Below are 19,210 nucleotides of genomic sequence, written 5' to 3'. Positions count from 1 at the left end.
TGCACATGCCAGGCAAGTTCCCACATCAGGGCGTTGACAGTGACCCCCTCTGATCTGCCTGGGCCCCTCTCCCAGAGATGGCTGCCTGACCAGCTGCTGGCATCTTTCAAGTCTTTGCTCAAATGTCACCACCTCAGTGAAGCCTCACCCAGCTACCTTATTTAACATGACAACTCACCTCCTACGCCTTACTTCCAATCCTCCTTGCCCTGCTCTGTATCTTTTCCCATAACACTTACCACCCTCTGGCTTACTGGAGGATTTACTCATTTATTCATTTTGTTTAACATCTGTCTTTCTCCACTGGAATGTAAGCTCCAAGAAGGCAGGATCTTTGTTTTGTTCAACGTTGTTCAGTCTAGAGCAATCTAGAACAACGCCTGACATGCAGCAGGCGCTCCCTCATTATTTGTTGAACGAGTGAGTGAATGAATGAGAAAGAGAGATTAATTCTGACTGAGAGTTCTAGGCAGAATCATGAGGAAGAATCCTTTGAGCTGGCTGTTGAAGGATGGGCAGAGTTGGACCGTCGGGTTTTCTAGGGAAAGACATTCCAGATCAAGGGAATATTTTGAGCAAAGGTAGAAAAGTGGCGGAGCCCACTTGTGCTCCTGGAACGGCAAAGAGTCCCAACTGACCGGTGCCGGGGGCCAGTGAGAGCAGTAAGAGTGGACAGATAAACTAATGGATAGAAAAATAACGAAAGGGGACTCTGGGTGGAGTGAGGGAACAAATTAGTAATCACTGCCCGTGTTGAGAGGGCAGGCGAGTCGGGGGTTGGAATCTCAAACAAGCAGCATGCGTTGTCCCTTTAAGAAATCAGGGAGAGATTGTCCCTTTAAGAAATCAGGAATGTGAATAGTGTTTGCTAATGAGATCTCATTTTTATATAGTACTTGACTGTTTTCAAAACATGGTCACATGTTTATTATGATGAAGGCTTCAGAGCAACTATGTGAAGTTGGTATAATAGCTAATAGGCAGGTTTTTATTTACATGATTTGATCAACTTAAAGTTAATTGCATTTTACTATATCAAGCCAGCTAAGTGACGCGTCTGAGGTTGTGGAGTTAGAAAGTGGAGAAGCGGCTTCCCACTGCCTTGGGTCTCATCACACTGTGTTTTCCCTTCTGCCAGTCTGCCTCTTTCATTCCCACACGACCCTAAAGATGTCATGCTGGGATTTTTCACCAGGGTACAAGCTTTCCCATTTCCCCCATCATTGAAAGTAGCTGTTTCTTCTTTACCAGATCCATTTTTCTCTTTCCTCCTTTTCCATTTCACTTTATCTGGAATAATTATGAGAACGATGAACACGTGTAGAAGGTGGGTGTGTTTTTACCTTGGCCTGTTCGGTATCCTTGCAGGCTTAGGCTGAGACGGTCTGACCCAGCACCTGACGTGCTCTAAAGTTGTGTCTGTCTTTCGTGTGGTTCTTGGGTGGAAGGGCAGAGGAAGCATGTCCATGACTCCATTTGAGTGTCTTCAGGCTTGCTTGTTGCTCGCTTTGGGAGTAAACCTGATCTTCTTAATTCCCCCAGATATTAGTAGGCAGGACGAGGCGGAGGGAGAACTCAGTGAAGGAGAACACTGGTATGGGAACTCTTCAGAGACGCCGTCGGAAGCATCCTATGGAGAAGTCCAGGAGAACTATAAGCTGTCCCTGGAGGACCGGATCCAGGAGCAGTCCACTTCCCCCGACACCTCCTTGGGAAGCGGGACCCCCAGCAGTCACACGTTGGAGCTGGTGGCACTTGACGGTGAGGTCCTGCGAGACCCACTGCAGTGTCCAGATCACCTCTCCCCCGGCGTGTCTTCTTTGTGTGATGATGATCCCGCAGGCTCCACCAAGCCCTTGAGCAGCAACTTGAGGCGGCTGCTAGAGGCCGGGTCCCTCAAACTCGATGCCACGGCCACGGCCAACGGCAGGGTGGAGTCCCCAGTCAACGTCGGCTCGAACCTCTCCTTTTCCCCACCGTCCCACCATGCCCAGCAGCTCAGCGTGCTGGCCAGGAAGCTGGCTGAGAAGCAGGAACAGAATGACCAATACACTCCAAGTAACCGTTTCCTATGGAATCAAGGTAAGTGGTTGCCAAACTCAACCACCACCTGCGGCTTGTCCCCGGATTCAGCCATCCTCAAACTGAAAGCTGCAGCCAATGCTGTTCTGCAGGACAAATCGCTGACCAGGACGGAGGAGACCACGCGATTTGAGTCCTTTTCCTCCCCTTTCAGCTCCCAGTCTGCCAGCTCTACCTTGGCAGCTTTATCCAAGAAAGTCAGCGAGAGAAGCTTGACTCCTGGCCAGGAACACCCGCCCCCGGCCAGCTCTTTCCTTTCCCTGGCTTCCATGACCTCCTCGGCGGCCCTTCTGAAAGAGGTCGCAGCAAGGGCTGCCGGGACCCTTCTGGCTGAGAAGTCATCACTGGTGCCTGAGGACCCTCTCCCGCCACCGCCTTCAGAGAAGAAGCAAGACAAAGTGACCCCGCCGCCACCTCCGCCACCTCCGCCACAATCCTTGGAATTATTGTTACTCCCAGTTCCTAAGGGAAGAGTGTCTAAACCCTCCAACTCAGGTATGGATGCTTTCATTTCCATCATCTTGTAAGTCTTTTTTTTTTTTTTACCTGTCATTTGCAACGTCTAATTCATTGCCTTCTTCGCTTGGGTTCCCCATCTGATCTGAGGCAGGAATAAAAAAGCAGGAGCATGACAAAATATTTTAAGTAAGCAGCCTAGGGGGTTCTTTCATGTATGTGTGACACAAAAAACTTCACCAATAGCTTTAGTTTTGAAAGGTAATGAATACTCTTAGAGACATACAGTACTCCTCCATTGCATAGAAATGATTTTTTTTTTTTTTTCTTAGCAAGTTCCGGCTAGGTCCACACAAGATATATTTAATAGGGGAAGATCAAAGCACCTTTGTCATGGAGAGCATGGCATCACTGAACAGAGGGGAGAAGAAAAACTCACTGCTTTTGAAACAGTTGACAAGAGAGAGCTTACCGTCCTACCGCCTCCATGACAAATGGACTTTTGTATCAGCAGTAGCTATTCTGCCCTAATGTACCACACTGTATACTTTCCTGTTAGCATTTATATTAATTTTTGGTGGAACGTAAGCCTTGACTTATATTGTTCTTCCATAATTTCTTGTCACACAAGAACTCTGAAGAGTATTGTCATTCAGATGTAATCAAAGCATTTCCTGCAAATGCTTTATTTTATTCCAGTCCAATCAGATTCTGAAGGAATGTGCATGTGGAAAATGTGAATCATGGGTTTTTCTTGTGGAGACGGTCTTTCCAAAGGAGAAGTGGCCGCTTTATAGAGCCTTGACATTCACAGTTATTCATCCGAGGGAGAAATTTAGTCACTTGAGTCCTCACAGTGGAAACACCATTTCTTGTACTGGTTTGTTTCTAAATTATGCCCTTGGTAAATGCAGGGTCCCAGAGATGGATATATGGAGTTTCGGATGTCTCTTGAGGATATCCTGCCAGACTGGAACAGGAAGTGGGCCATGTGTGTCCTCATCAGTAGAAACGCTGCCATTGTGTGCGTCTAGCCAACTTTTGATTATTTGCAGCCATGTTGATGACAGGGGCTTAGAATGGCAAATAATTGACTGAACAATCACAGCTAACATCAGTTTGATGCATTTATGACAAATTTCCATTTAAATTGCTGAGTGAGCTATATGCACTCATTATAATTACTTGAAAACTTGTGTAAACAGCAGAACAGAACTAGGAAAATGGATATGTGGAACTTTTATGACTCTTTAAGTGATCCAAACTGCTCACTCCAGGGTTTCTGAAGTGTCAATAAAATCCTGGAATGTTGATCAATTCTGAGTTTCCCTACTCTTCACTTCTCACTCGCCATCTGGGGAAATAAAGAGAGAAATGGCTAAAATTAGGAAACGGGAGACAAGCAGAGGGAGTGGGGTAATTTTGCAAGGGAATAAATCACTCCTGGTTTATAGAAATTTCATTTAGGGGTAGCAGCAGAAAGAGAGGTATGGCTATCTATGTAAAATGTCACTTTATAAGTATTCTCCATCTGGTTATTAAATAACTGTATTAATGATGTTTCTCCTGTAAATTCACCTGGACATTAGTTACTTGGAAAAGCTTACACAAAATTAGTAATAAACTTTAGATGGCTAAAGGCTTGGAAAGAGGGAACTGATAAAACTCTCTCCTGACGGCAGACTCTAATGGCTTTGTAATTTTCAAGTGTCTTGGGTGTAACCAGCAATAGTTATGAAGTGTGATCTTTTCACTCAAGTGACTAGATGCACGTGAAGAGGAGAGAGAGGTCACGAGCTTCCAGGGTGGGCGATAGACTGTTTGCCTGTTTTGTTGCAGGATCTACACTCCAGGGATGAGATGTGCTCCCTTTTTGGTTTAAATGCACTTAATCCGTGCCCATACCTCCACAGGCTTCTCAGCAGAATTGAATATGGAGATCTATAAGAAATTGATTTTTTCTTTTTTCTTTACTGAATCCATTCTGTTGCTGAAACACTTAATATTTGAATCAATGAACATGTTCCAACTGAAAGAGGAGAGAAAATAACTTCTCAGAATGGGGCTCTGCCACCCCTTTTGCTGATGGACAGGGACCTGTGCCCCCTGTTTGGCACATGCCTCTGTTCACAGTGCAAGACTTGGCAAAGCAGCTCCATTGACTGAGTGATTGTATTAAAAAAAAAAAAATTCATTTGGTAAAACTCACGCAAGAGAAAAGATCGCTGCAAAGAGAAACACGAGGGCTCTTGAAATGATCCCCTGTGTGTCCATGTGGGCGCATCCTAAATTCAAGTTCTGTTTCTTTAGAACTTTTATTTATTAAACCATAGTTGATTTACAATATTGTGTTAGTTTCAGGTGTACAGCTTCAGATTCTTTTCCATTATAGGTTATTACAAGATGTTGAATATAGTTCCCTGTGCTATACGGTAAATCCTTGTTGTTTATCTATTTTATATATAGTGATGTGTATCTATAAATCCTTTACTCCTAATTAATCCCTCCCTTCCTTTCCCCTTTGGAAGCCGTAAGTTTGTTTTCTATGTCTGTGAGTCTATTTGTTTTGTAAATAAGTTAGATTCCACATATAAGCGATACCATATGATATTTGTCTTTCTGTCTGACTTACTTCACCTAGTATGATAATCTCTAGGTCCATCCATGTTGCTGCCAATGGCATTATTTCATTCTTTTTAATGGCTGAGTAATATTACATTGTGTGTGTGTGTATATGTATGTGTGTGTGTGTGTGTATATATATATACCACATCTTCGTTATCCATTCATCAGTTGATGGACATTTAGGTCGGTGGACAAGTTCTGTTCCTTACTGCATGGATTGGAAATAGGAGAGGGGGTGCCTCTGTGCACTTTTCACTTAAAGTGAATGTCATTACTTCCCAGCATCCTAACTGGATTATGGGTTAAGAAGTTGATAGAATATCTGATTTTGTTATTTACTTTGTACCATGGAGAGATAATTTGGCTGGTGTTACTTGAATCACTGGTTTTCGAATCTGAGGAGTGGAAGGGAAGGTGGGTCTTCTCCGTCTGCCCCCTCCTCTCCCTTTCTCCACACGGTACTGTTGGTTTCAGGGCCACCTGGGGGCTGGATTTGGATGTGACTTGACTTTACCTAAAAAGCATTATGGGAATGCAATGAGAGCTGTCACCCACGCTTCTAAACAGTTCTCGTGATTATTTTTTTCCTTTACTTTAGAAAGAAATCTTACTTTAATTCAAAATAGGTAGGTGGAACGACTTCTCACAGCAGGGAAAGGGTTTCTGTTGCCTACTACTTAAATAAACAAATAATAACCAAAAAAAAAAAAAAAAAATCCACAGAAATAAGTTACGCACCATTCCGATTTCAAGGGGGGCTTTACATTTTAAAGCTGTTTCTCAAAATGTTGCAAAAAGGGCATATAAAGTTGATTCTGGAGTTACAAAGGGAGATGTGCTAGAAAAGCCAGTCCTGTCTTGAGTCATTTAGACACTAGCATTTCTTTGACCTTCTTTAGGTCACGGGAAGTCCAAACCATGGAAAAAAAAAGTGTCTTTTAGGTCTGCCCTTATTTGTCTTATTTGAACAGGATTCGGTTGTTGCCAGGTCATGGTGTATTTAATTCCTTAAAGAGTCCACCACTCCATAGCCGTTCCCCCTGCAAGGAGAGGTGACACTGGAGGAGGAGGTTTCTTTCATGTGACCCTGCGCCCCGGCACATGCCACACTGCTCCTCTGAAAGGGGACATGATAGAGAGAAGATCATGTCCATTTACTCTAAAGATAAATGTCACACATTGACTCAATTCTCTTTGAAACTACTGTTCTGTTGCAGCTCAGAACAAAATAAATGTCTTTTATTTTAAAGACAAAGTTTCTTGTAGAAGGCCAACAAGATTCCCAGGATGCCAGGCTCCTGGTTAAAAAAAATCACTAGGCGAGTTTCCGAGAGAGTGTCTCCAAAGCATCTTATTTTCCTGAGTAAAATTTAAATATGCTTAGAAGCAAGCTGGTCTCATATAGCTGAGAACTAAGAATATTTCCTGGGTCAATAGATACAGTTTTCTGGCTGATGTTTTTATTCCTGTTTATGAGATGTTATTAACATTATTGCAAAAGCAGAGAAAGTCCAGAAAGTCAGGTCACCTCTTCTGATACTCCCCTTAGGTCCATCGTTATTAGAGCCGTAATCTGGGGATGATCGCATAGAGGGACTTCCTTAGAAAATTCACTTTTTAATCAAGATTCAGAACTATCTGTCACCGATCTCAATTATATTTCCCCAGTGATTTAAACTTAGACTGCTTCTAGATATCAGACTTCTCTCTTAGTTTTACTGAATGCTTACCAGTTGTTAAAATATGCATCGATTATCTTGATGTCAGTAACAGCAGAAAGACCCAGTGACATCCATTGCCAACATAGGTTTTGTTTCCCTGAAATAGGAGTTGAGAGACATGCCCAAGAAATTCCATGGAAAGATGTTAAATCCATGTATATTGTTAGGAAGGAGGATGATGGCTCATCCTACAGAGATACGCACTAGTAGGTTAGTGGGCCTAGAGGGGGGACGGATGGTGCAGGGATTAAACATACCCAGGGCCACCTGGCGTCTTAAACTCCTTCGATGTGTATGGAAAGGTCTGTTTGCAGAAACGACCCACTTGCAAATTATCTTGCCGCTTAGGATATAACAAGGCAAAGTTTGATTTCAAAGCCTACAAAACAATTACATTTGTTGCAAAAATGACCTACCTTGAGTTACAGCGATTTAGTTAAAACCCTCCATGATTTTTTTTTTTTTTTAACCCAATGAAGTTTTTATGTATAGACAATAGGGCAGAGCACCAACCGGACATGAAGAGATTGGCTGTCATCCCCACCCTTCCACTAACAAGCAGAAGGACCATAATAAGCATAAATCTCAGTTCAGTTTCCTCAACTGTACACTGAACTGGTCGGAATTTATCCTCCCAGATTGTTTCGCGCTTTAAAATTCCTTGCTTTTGCTTTCTTTATTTGTCTATCAACTCAAAATAAAACTTTTTCTGTTTTTGAATTAAATATGTTGCTTCTTAAAATTCCCTATCAAACCTTCTGCAAGATTGTCTCTCTGCCTTGGACAGATCCTGTCCATTGTAAATAGATGACATATATCATTGTACTTTATTAATGAGGTAGTCACACTGCATGCATTTTTAACATTAGTTGCTCCAAAATTCATTTTGAAAATAAGTGAGCTATGAGTATGTGAACATCTCTATAAGTATGTGATCATCATGGTTTATATACTCATTCTTTCAAGATGTGTATTGGCATACTCTGTGAAAAGCATGCGCTCTTGGGTTAACATACTTCCGCTGGGACTTACTGGCAGCTTCCTGGACATTTTTCTTCCATTTCCAGCCCATGTTTCATTTTTTGATACTCTCTTGACCCAGCCCTTTCCACTTAAGTTCATTATGGTCCAACACACAATGACTGAATTGTGCTTGGTCCCCGGCATTGTTTTGGATGCTAGAGACACTAGGTAAGGACTTCCAGCCCTTTCTGCCCTAGCCAGTTCCTGCCTCCACTCTCTTCTTCTTTTCTCCTTCCATCTTTTCCATCTTTCTGTTTCCCCTGCTGAGCTGAATTTGGCCATCAGAGTTCTGCACGGGCTGAGCTGGACCTACCTGAACAGCACAGTGTATTGCTGCTGAATTTTATTTCCTCTTGGCTCCGGGAATAATCTGCCATGTTGGGCCAAGCCCTGAGCTACATATTTCTTATGTGATGTCAATTGTTTAAAGTTACATCTGCTTGGGGGCTTCCCTGGTGGCGCAGTGGTTAAGAATCCACCTGCCAATGCAGGGGACACGGGTTCGAGCCCTGGTCCGGGAAGATCCCACATGCCGCGGAGCAACTAAGCCCGTGCGCCACAACTACTGAGCCTGCGCTCTAGAGCACGCGAGCCACAACTACTGAGCCCTTGTGCCACAACTACCGAAGCCCGTGAGCCCTAGAGCCCGTGCTCTGCAGCAAGAGAAGCCACCGCATTGAGAAGCCCGCTCACTGCAACAAAGAGTAGCCCCCGCTTGCCGCAACTAGAGAAAGCCCGCACACAGCAACAAAGACCCAGGGCAGCCAAAAATAAATTAATTAATTAATTAATTTAAAAAAAATTTACACCTGCTCTGGTGGTAAGTGTTCTGCTTTGGAGGGAAGAGTTTATTGTCACTACTATTCTTACCATAGCTACTACAGATAGCCTCCATTTACTGCATGACAGGCCTTTTACACACATTTAGTATTGCTTTTTATTCCAGTAATATTATTGCTTATAAAGAGAAAATGTTTTCTCCAAGGGAGCAAATTAGCAGCTATCCATCCCACCAGGTCTAGCAGCATTTGGTGGAATTTAGTTTTGTTTGCAGTGGTACTAACTAGTGGTGTATCTGGGGGAGGTTGTTCATCGGACAGTTGTAAACTAGGTAAAATTATGAACACTTCAATCCTGTTGCCTCGAGAATGTGTGGTTCATTCTGAGGAAGTGGTCGTATTTCCTTAGGCTCGAAATCTGAGTGAAATTTACAGCTGTCAGTTCCTTGAAAATATTTTGGCATACAAAATAGAGTCCATCCTTACTTCCTCCTTTCTCTAAAGTAGTTAACAACATCGTATACGTGTGGAGGGCATCCTACTAAAATATGAATTTTTTTAATAAATAAAAATGCAGATATTACCAGGGGAAATTACTGGCCAATTTTTAAACTCGATCTTTGTGTTCTGGTTACTTTTATCACTGGCTTCTGTCTTCCTTTCCTGCAGCGATCAGTTAAAAATGTCAAATCGATACAGGAGTGTAGCTATTTGACCACATATCTTGCTGTTAGTTTCTCTTCAGTATGAGTATTTGAATTCTTTTTTCCCGGTCAATCCAAGGATACACTAATTTGTGCACCATGCATGTATATTTTGATATTAATTAAAGCTCAGGAAGCATAGCTCCCCAATAAAATACATTTATATGAAATATGAATATGCAGGGTTCAATGTAGTGTAGTCTGTGATCTATTTGCCATGTAGAGTAGGTGATTAGGGTAGGGGCTGGGAGGGCGTCAGTAAAAAATAGGAAGCCTGTTGATCACATTAGGCAAAGCAAGTTCTCTGGGGGAAGCCAGCAGTGTTCCTCTTGTCAGTAAATGCCCTTCGATGGCCTTCCTATGATGTGCCAGGAAATCTCAGGTCAGTGGAGGACATCTCAGTTTTTCTCTCCTCTCCCAGACAATCGTGTAAAATTAGGCCGTTTAGGGTTTAGACGGTAGGAAGTACTTCCTGAAGATGGGAATTAGTGGAAGCCTCTTTGTGTATCTCTTTCTTACTACTTTGATGTTCTTACAACCCCAAGTAGACATCATCATTTTCCCCCCCTCTGGCTTATGACACTAATCTCACCTAGGGGCCTGATTCGGTCTTTTCTCTCAAATCTGTTGTTCAGCATGTCATCTTTGTGATCAGGGTATCAGAGTGGAGGGAGTGACAATGCAGGATAGAAAGTGAGAGGCCGAATTAGGGATAGGTCAGGAGAGGTCAGCAGAGGCAATCAACAACGAGACGCAGCAGGAAAGCTCGCGTGGGTTTATAAAAAGCGTGTTTATAGGCCTCTGCAAAGTGTGCTTTTCCTAGAGCAAAAGGAAATCCTCAGTCCTCACCCCATCCCCCAGTCAAAAAAAGGAAATACTTGTGATGGAACACATCACAAGGAGAATTTCCAGGCTTGAAGGGTATATTTTCAGATAGAGGATTCTTTTTCCAGGTGCTTGGTTGAGCTAACCAATATTGCTTACACCTGTAAAAACGGCATCTTTGGCGTGCCCCGACTTTATTCCAGAACTCTTCTGATTCCATCCATTTTAAGTGGCTCTTTGCATGTGGAGATTCAGTTGACTCCATGAATACATAATATTATCATTTTAAAGTTTACACTTGGGAATATTTCCTTTTAAAATTATGAAAGTAATGCGTATATTAAAAAATTCCAATGGTACAGAGGAATATACAATGAAAACAAAAGTTTCCCTCCATGACCCCTTCCCTTTAATCCACAGTCCTTTAAAATGAACTGCTTAATGTTTTCCTGGGTACGCTTCTAGACAATTCTCATACAAATAAAATATCATATTTTTAAAATAAGATATCATTTTTTTGTTTCATTTATTCATCCCATTCTTCCTATTCCCCTCTTTTTTTTACTTTTTTTGCTCAAGTATTTAAAAGCAAATCCCAGACCTCATATTCATTTGCTTGTAAATATTTACATATATATAAGGACTTTAAAAACAAATAGCCTCGATAACTATTACAACATTTAACAGGATCAACGATTGCTACATGGTATTATGGAACACCTAGGCTATAATCAGTATTTTCTTAATTATCTCAAAAGGGTCTTTTTATAATTGCTTTGTTCAAATCAGGAGCAAAATAAGCTTCACACCTTGCGTTTGCTTTATATGTCTCTTAAGTGTCTTTTCATCTATAACCTCTTCCCTTCTTAAAATGCCAGTTACTTGTTGAAGAAACTGGGTCATCTGTCCTACAGAATGTCCCAAATTCTGAATTTGGCTGATTCCATCCCTCTTGGTGTGTTTAACATTTCTAAAAAACAACCTGTATTTCCAGTAAATTTACCAGTTATCTAGAAGCTTGATTAAATATTTTGTAAGAATATTTCATAGATGGATTATCAGAGGGCACACAATGTCTGTCCCATTTTTAGTGATGTTGAGATTAATGGTTTTAGGTGTTGTCAGCTTGAGTCATCCTTTAGAAAGTCCCCTACCAACCTTTCACCTAATGGTCTGAGAAGCAATTGATTCCTATTTCTTAGAAAATAAAAATAGAATCTCCCTAGACACATAGTTTCAATTCTTGCTTTATCCACCAACTCTAATATCTTGGACATGTTTCTATATTAGCATCTATAGGTCTAGTTCATTTTTAAAAATGGTTTCTCATATTTTATTTCATGAGCGTATTACAACTTATTGAATCAGTTTGGAAATGTTCCTGATCCCTCATGATTAAGAACAGACAGTCTGAGTCCTTAACTCTACTCGTTTTTAGTTCCTCTATCCCTAAATCGCAGAGGCTAGTGTGGCCCTGAGCAGTATAAGTTGATAGACCAGATGTGTAGCAACACAGTGTCACAATAGACACCCTCCCCTTTGGGGCTGGTGGAGGAGAGAGTGATCTCAGCTTTCCTTGGAGGAAGTAGTTGGTTTGTTGGCTTTCCTGAAAAATGGAAGCATTTGCAGCTACCCGGCTGTAGCTCTTCCCAAAGTGAGTAGTGGGGCCCAGTCGCCGTGCAGAGGAGGGCAGTGCATCTCAGTGGCCACCAGAGGGACAGAAGCAAGAGGGTGGCAACCCCTGACCTTAAGACCCCATGATGGCCAAACTGGCAGCAGCATCTGCTGAAGCCGAAACTGAACAAGTCAGCAGTAGGAGCCTGAAATTTGTCTCCACTGGAGTTGGGCTTGTGAGGTTTATGATGGCTGTTTGGTTTTCACTGTGGTGTTTTTCTCGGTCCCATTTGACTTGTCTTTATTTCTTACCCTTTTCCAAGTTCAGGAATTCAGATGTGAACTCGAGTCCGGCAGTTTCCTTCAGGAAACAAAGGCTCTGAAGTCAGGTTTCTCTGGGCTGGGCTGGGACAGATGCCCTCCGAAGTGTGGGGTGGTCTCTGGAAGCAGGGCTTTCCCAAGGCAGGATGATCAGATTCTGAAAAATGGAGCCCAGATGGAAGTAATGAGATAAACGTGGGTTTCTACCTGAAGAAAAGCAGTAATATAGCTTCCTCATGGATATAAAGTCTTGGAATGACAAAAACCAAAACAAAACGAAGCAAAAACAAACAAACAAAAAAACCCCCAAAAACCCCACAAAACCCCAAAACCCAAAAAACCAAAACCAAAAAAACCCAAAACCAAACAAAAAACCCCCTGAAGCCCCCCAGTTCCTTGTTAGTGTTCTTTATAGAGCAATGCATGTGAATTAGCGCTGGACGCAATGTGCCTTTTTGTTTTCCTTAATTTTCCTGTCTTTCTCCTTCTTCCAAGCCTCAGAAGAGGAAAGCGGAAAGCCTTTCCAGTGCCCCATATGTGGTTTGGTTATAAAAAGGAAGAGTTACTGGAAGCGGCACATGGTGATTCACACAGGTTTAAAAAGTCATCAGTGTCCGCTCTGTCCATTCCGGTGTGCTCGCAAGGACAATCTCAAATCCCACATGAAGGTAAGCCACCTGCGGATGGGCCTCACGGAGAGGCAGGCACAGCCAGGGCCGTTGCACAGATCCATGCCCAGAGCTCAGTGCTGAAAGGTAGATTGCAATGCAAATGAAGCACATTGAAAAGGATCTTGTAAAGGATTTCATTATAAGCGTCTTCAAGTCCATTCGACAACCCAGAACTTAAAGCAGAGAGCAGCTTCAGTATCCAAATAATATACGTAGTGTAGAACCATCCTTTCCTATTGGGAAGCAACAGCCTAACCTGGCCTTGCACGGTGATGCATTTTGGGGCACTAGGAGGAAAAGTTAGGGGAGAGCAAGAAGCAGGGAAAGATGGGTTCAGGAAGGACTGCTGGACCTGCCCCCCTTCCTGGAGGGAATGCCCTCTTCTGCTGTTGCTTTGCCGTCCAGCTTACACACCCAGAGGCACACCCAGAGACATCTTATAGGGAGCGTGAGGACGTTGAAAGACACGTGGGCTCTAACTTTCACCCTGTGGGAGGCTTGGGGGCCACTCCTGACAAGACTGAGTCCCCTTGAGGCTGACAGTGTTTGAGCCGTCATAATTCCCGGGATCACACTTAGCAAACATCTAAAGACATTGTTTTCAGTGTCCTATTAGGAGCGACTGGGGGGCTTGCGCCTGTAATGAGCATATAGGGAATTGACTAGACTATGTGTCACTCTTATGTGAGCTGGGGGGAAACTTTTTAGCAGACCCTATTAATGCTAAGGAATGCAAAGAGGAAACCCAAGAGATCAAAAAAGCATGGCTTCTGAATTTGACAGGTTTGCCTTTAAATCTTATTGTATAACTTACTAGCGAAGTGGTGAGCAAATGAGTCTTTAGACTTAATTTTCTCATCTGTTAAATGGGAATGATTATGTTCGTCTGGAAGGGATATCATTAATATTTAAGGAGGTAATAGCAAAGTATCTGACACAGAAATGTTCAATGGTAGTTATTTAATTTCAATAGCTATTGTTGAACACCTTAATAATAATAACCATCATTTTCACTGATGTTTGCAATATTGTCTCACTGTTGACATTATTTATAAAGTGTTTACTTTCCTGCCATAAGAAGTAGAGCATGTGTACATAATTGAGGTATTTGCTTTTTTCAAAATATTGCAGTCTTATCCTTCTGAATAGATCAGTAATCACTGTTTAGAGTTGTTGATCTAAAAGGGTATGATCAGACAGAACCTCTACTGACTTTAGGAAATTGCTTGGAAAATTAAAAAAAAAAATTAAAGCCATGATATAATTTGTTTTCTACCATTTGCCTTTGTCTCCAGGGAGTAGCAGGCCCTTCATTTTCAGAATCCATTTAACCAGGGGTTCTGGTTGGTTGAATTTTACTGAGCCGACTCAGTGTTTTACTTGCATCCTCCTCATCCTCTGTCAACTCTTTCCCAGCGTAAAATCTTGTATTTTACACCTGCAAAGTGGATTTCATTAGCAGGATGAGCCTTCCAAAGAAATGCCTTTAAAACTAAAATTTGTTTTTGTTACCGTCTCCTACTCTGTGTTTGGAAATCAGGTCTGGCAAATTTAAAGCTTCAGTGAGCAGAAAACTTGCATCTGGCCTGACACCTTGTAAGCCTGTTTTCAGCTCAGGGTCACTTAAAACAACCTATTTATAAACCCATGGGGGAAAAAAAAAAAGCTGGGTTTTCAATAGCAGGAACTGCTGACCCTGAAACTACAGGGAGATGAGTTGGGTGCCTTGATGATACAGACCGTCGGCCATGACAGCGTTGTAGATGAGAGCAGCCAGGGATCTGTGGGTCGTGGGGTCTTAGAATGCTTTCAGAACAAATCAATAACCAGTACAATAAAGCAGTGGTGTGAAATGACTACTTTATTCAAACTCATGGTGTCCCAACCTGTTGAGATTTTGAGGAGGGGAGTGTGAGAGGGGCTTATGCAAGTTTAATTTCATCAGATGGTGTCCGCTTTCTTTTCTGTTCTCCACCTCACTTATGGGCCCGTGTTTTTTGCTTTGATCAAAGAATTCATGATTTAATTTTGATGAGGCATACTTTCGTTTTGGTAGATTTTGAAAACATAGTCTACAGAGAAATGTAATGGCTGTGGCCTTAGGAATGAATATTCTTTGCTCTGTGCGCCAGAGGCTACAAGATGGATAGATTTTCTAAAACAAGCCCTACCTCAGAAGTAGGGGCCATATAGCCTATAGATTAAGATCTCAAACTGCGTGGTAAAAAAAAAAAAAAAAAAAAAAACCTCAGTTAGAATCTCGGTTCCGTGACTTTCAGTAGCTGTGGAGCTTTGGGTGAATCATTTAACCTCTCCAAGGCTCCGTTTCCGCTCGTGGAGATAATAATCACACGATCTATCTCACGGACTTGTTATAAGGGTTAAATGAGATAACAGATATAAAGCACTCAATATGATGCCCAGCATGGAGAAACACTCAATAAATGCAGCTACTGTAGTAATTATTATCCAAAAGCCATCTGAATATATATTTACATTTAGAAATAAATCGATGACATGGCACGAAAGAATTACTCTAAATTTTATTGCTTTTCTCTCTTCATGACATAGCTTTAGTGTTGAGAATTTAGAAAAACTGATAAAAAGAATCTGAAACTGGCCCTTAATCCCATCACGCAGAAATAACCATTATCATCCTAATCTGTATCCTTCTATATTGATTACATAAAGCTACTTAAGGAAAAATGGGATTCTACTTTATTTGTTCAACAACTACAGTACTTACTGGGTTCAGGCACTGTACAATTTTCTGAAAGCCTGCCTTTCCTCCTTCATATATCATGCAAATGTTTTTATGGCTTGCTGCGGAAGGAGCTTGTAAATGCCTCCGGCTTCCTCGGGGTTATCTTAGATTTCCATTAAGTCTTTTACAACTTTCCTGGATGAGCGAGCATACAGGAATTAAATGCGGAATTCATAAGCTAAAATTGAACAGAGAAGGTGAGGAGGGCTGAGATCGGGAACGTGGGTGAAGAAACGGCAAGAAGTAGGCAAGGGTCAGGGCGCCGACTTTCTCTAGTCTCAGGCCTGCCAGCTAAGGAGCTGACTCCTAGGTAAGCCCCCGCCCCGGTCTGCCTGGTCCCCTCAGTGAGGTGGAGGAGATGCTTCCCGAAGTGTCCTCGTGTTTGTCCAGCTGCTTCCAGGAGGTGGACCCAGTGATGCAACAGCCCTTATACTTCCCACCTCTTGGGATGGTGACATGCTCTCTCTGTGAAGGATGACCAGCAGAAAGCAGGTGTCTATGTGACCTGGAAAGAATGACACGCTTTAGTCAAGTGTTTCTTGACGGTAGCCGACCAAGAAGGGTTTTTAAGCCGATGTCGGGCTAAAGAGAGAACAGATGATCCCGGAAAGAGCTTTTCTGTCGGGAGAGCAGGGGAGAGCCTTCCCTCCAAGGTCAAATGCGAGCTCTTGCCCCTCCGGGAAGGTCTAGCTCTAATAAAATTCTAAGTGTGACCGTCAACGCTTCATCCACTGTTTTTCTTTTCAACGGTCACTCATTTTTCTGCCACTAAATATAGCCAGGCCAGGATCGGGTGGAAGAGGAGAGCCGCATACAGGACTTGGGCACAGACGCTTTTGAATCCAGGGCTCCCTGTTTGATTTTAGAACCTGGGCTCTGTCCTTTTCCTTTTTCCAGAAGCTGCTTCCGGAGCTTCTGTTCTTGGATTAGCTCCTGTCCTGTCCTGGGGCAATAGATGTCAGGACACTCCTGAAATGGAATCTGCCCCACCGCACTGCTCCCAGGGACGACGGAAGCTTTCAGCCTCATGACCTTTGCCACCTGGTTCCGGGGCGAGCTGTGGCTGGCACCTGTCAGGGTCCCCTGGGGCTGTGGCCTGAGGCCCCCAAGGTGCTTGCTCCTGTGTGTACTGGTTGGAGGAGAGGGTGGGGAATCTTCCCGATTCTGTGAGTGAGAAAGTAAATGAATCGCTCTGCTCCAGAGTGAGGTCCCTTTGTTGTGAAAGAACAGAGACAGTTAACAGCTGGTGACAAAGAGTGTGTGTCCCCCCAATTCCAGCCCCTCCCGAGGTGGCAGAGGGGAAGCCTTTTAATGAGCAAGGCTTTGCTGTAACTGAATGTAAGTGTATACGGTTATTTCTGTGGAGAAATTCAGGCTTTGGGGGACCCAGAGTCTCTTCTGTCGTTTTTTTCAAAAAGCCACAGTGGGGTGCTGTAGCGACAGGATCTCACCATTAACTTTTAATTTCTTTGCTTTTGTTGGTCACTCCACATTATTTAAAAGTATGTTTTGGCTGGTGAATAATGCTTTTGGATTGCACTCAGAATGCATAAACGGCTGTAGTAAAACTTGCACTCTTGGAAAGGAAGCCCGCGCAGAGGGGCCAGGTGGCCCAGTGGATTAAGGAATCTTTAACCTTTAACCTTCCTTAGACCTGGGTTCAAATCCTGCCTAGATCACCACTCAAAGATGAGAGGTCGGTTTGACTTGGGTTTTGAATTCCAATCACTCGTTTGTCCAAAATCACACAACTCCCCAAATCTTTTGGCCCAAATCTCCACCATTGGCAGTTTCTACTCAAGGGAGGGCCAGTCCTGAAATAGCAGGGTGGAGCAGGTCAGCACTGAAGTACATTATTGGCAGAGATGAATGGGGAAGTTACAAGCTTACGAGCACCTGCCAGCTCCAAGCCTGGCTCGGGCCAATGCAATGATTTCCTCACTTTTTCAAGCACTGAATTTGATTGTGACAGGAAGTAAAAAAAGTTTCCAGCCATTTTTACAGGTACTGTGCAGGCAAGGCTGGAACTGTCTTTAAAAGTCTGCATTCTTTCACTGCAGACAGAACCACGTTTGCAAACACTGGTTTCATCTTGCTGAGACAGCTTGGTGGGCATCAGCCGCTGGTTTTTGTCCCCCTCTGCTTCCTTTATATGTCATGTTGCTCTAGCCACGTGCTTCGGGGTCTCAGTTTCTCTGTCTATGAAACGGGAATACCCTGGAGGCATTATTTGCCACATTCTTAATTACCTAGAGAGGCATTTTTGGAAATGGAAATTATGTTTGCAAAACATAACTAATTCTCTGGGTGGTAATAATTGGGTCCCTGCAGTGTATTTATATTACTTGACGGGTTACCTCTATTGACCCCCAGCTAGTAATTATATAAGTTCAAATTGTGCTGGGTTTATAACGTTTTCTCTGAAGACATCAGCCGAGATGGGATGACTAGAATATTAGGAGGATTCTACCCCAGACGGCCTCCACTGGCAGACAGCATCCTCCGTTGTGAGTACGGCTTTACTAATGGATTCTTAACCTGCGTGGACCTGCTTTATGTTTAGGGATGGCCCTCACGACCTGAAGCACGTAATGAAGTGCTCCTCTAGTGCTGAGATTCCCCGGGCCAGCCCTCTGTACCGTGAGGAAATTGTCGCTGAGTAGCGTGGATGTACAACAGGGCGTCTTCCATCGGCACACGGTGGCTAGCTCACTCTTCTTGCTTCTCCGCCAGGTTCATCAGCACCAGGACCGGGGAGAGACCTTTCAGTGCCAGCTCTGCCCTTTCACTTCCTCCCGTCACTTCAGCCTGAAACTCCACATGCGTTGCCACCAGCACTTCCTGAGGACAGAAGCCAAGGTGAAGGAGGAGATCCCAGACCCCGATGTCAAGGGATCTCCCCACCTCAGTGACAGTACCTGCCTGGGGCAGCAAAGGGAAGGAGGAGGGACAGAGCTAGTGGGGACCATGATGAAGTCCAGCACTCCAGAGAGGACTAGCCAGGGTGGGGCTGGCGTCTCGCCTTTGCTGGTGAAGGAGGAGCCCAAGGAAGATAATGGCCTGCCAACCTCCTTTACTCTGAATGCTACCGACAGGCCGGCCAACCACACGAAGCTGAGAGAGCCCTCCGATTATGCAGCCAACAGTGCGTCCGCATTGTTCAGCCAGGACATCTCTGTAAAGATGGCGTCTGATTTTCTCATGAAGCTGTCAGGTACTTGAAGAGGGTTGTCCCCTCTCTCTCTCTCTCTCTCTCTCTCTCTCTCTCTCTCTTCTCTGTCTCTCTACCAGTGTTCTCATCTACAAAATGAGCTGGTAGGACTAAGTGATTTCAAGATCGCTTGAGATTCCAGTTGTCCGCGCTCTCATACATTTTCTCCTTGAGACTTGTTTTTTGCAGTCCTTTGGAAGTAGGCATGGCTGTGGTTTGGGTCTAAAAACAACAGGGGTTGTTGATTTCCTTCCGGTTTTCCCCCTTTATGAGTTCTTGCTGTGGGGGACAGGTCACAGCGTGAGCCAGGTTGGCGACAGTTCTTCGTGTGACCTTGAGCCCTATTTAACTTGCCTCTCCGTTGGGTTCTTTAAAGTGCTTGTATGGGTCATTTTGCTTTGTGTTATTCAAGTT

At 43.5% G+C, this 19,210-nt stretch overlaps 1 protein-coding gene across 5 annotated transcripts in view; it reads left to right on the top strand.

Annotated features, from left to right (window-relative positions):
- ZNF827 (zinc finger protein 827) overlaps positions 1–19,210 on the top strand; it is a 178,342-nt gene that overhangs the window by 35,414 nt on the left and 123,718 nt on the right. For all 5 annotated transcript variants that reach the window (XM_068542576.1, XM_068542577.1, XM_068542579.1 and 2 more), the window contains exons 2-4: positions 1,543–2,577; positions 12,646–12,818; positions 18,319–18,799. In XM_068542576.1, coding sequence (XP_068398677.1) covers positions 1,543–2,577; positions 12,646–12,818; positions 18,319–18,799 — 1,689 coding nt within the window. The remainder of the gene's footprint in view (positions 1–1,542; positions 2,578–12,645; positions 12,819–18,318; positions 18,800–19,210) is intronic.

Source organism: Eschrichtius robustus, chromosome 4 (genome assembly GCF_028021215.1).
Source record: "Eschrichtius robustus isolate mEscRob2 chromosome 4, mEscRob2.pri, whole genome shotgun sequence".
Lineage (NCBI taxonomy): Eukaryota > Metazoa > Chordata > Mammalia > Artiodactyla > Eschrichtiidae > Eschrichtius > Eschrichtius robustus.
Note: the sequence above shows the minus strand (reverse complement) of the source record. Positions and strands in the feature narration are given on the sequence as shown.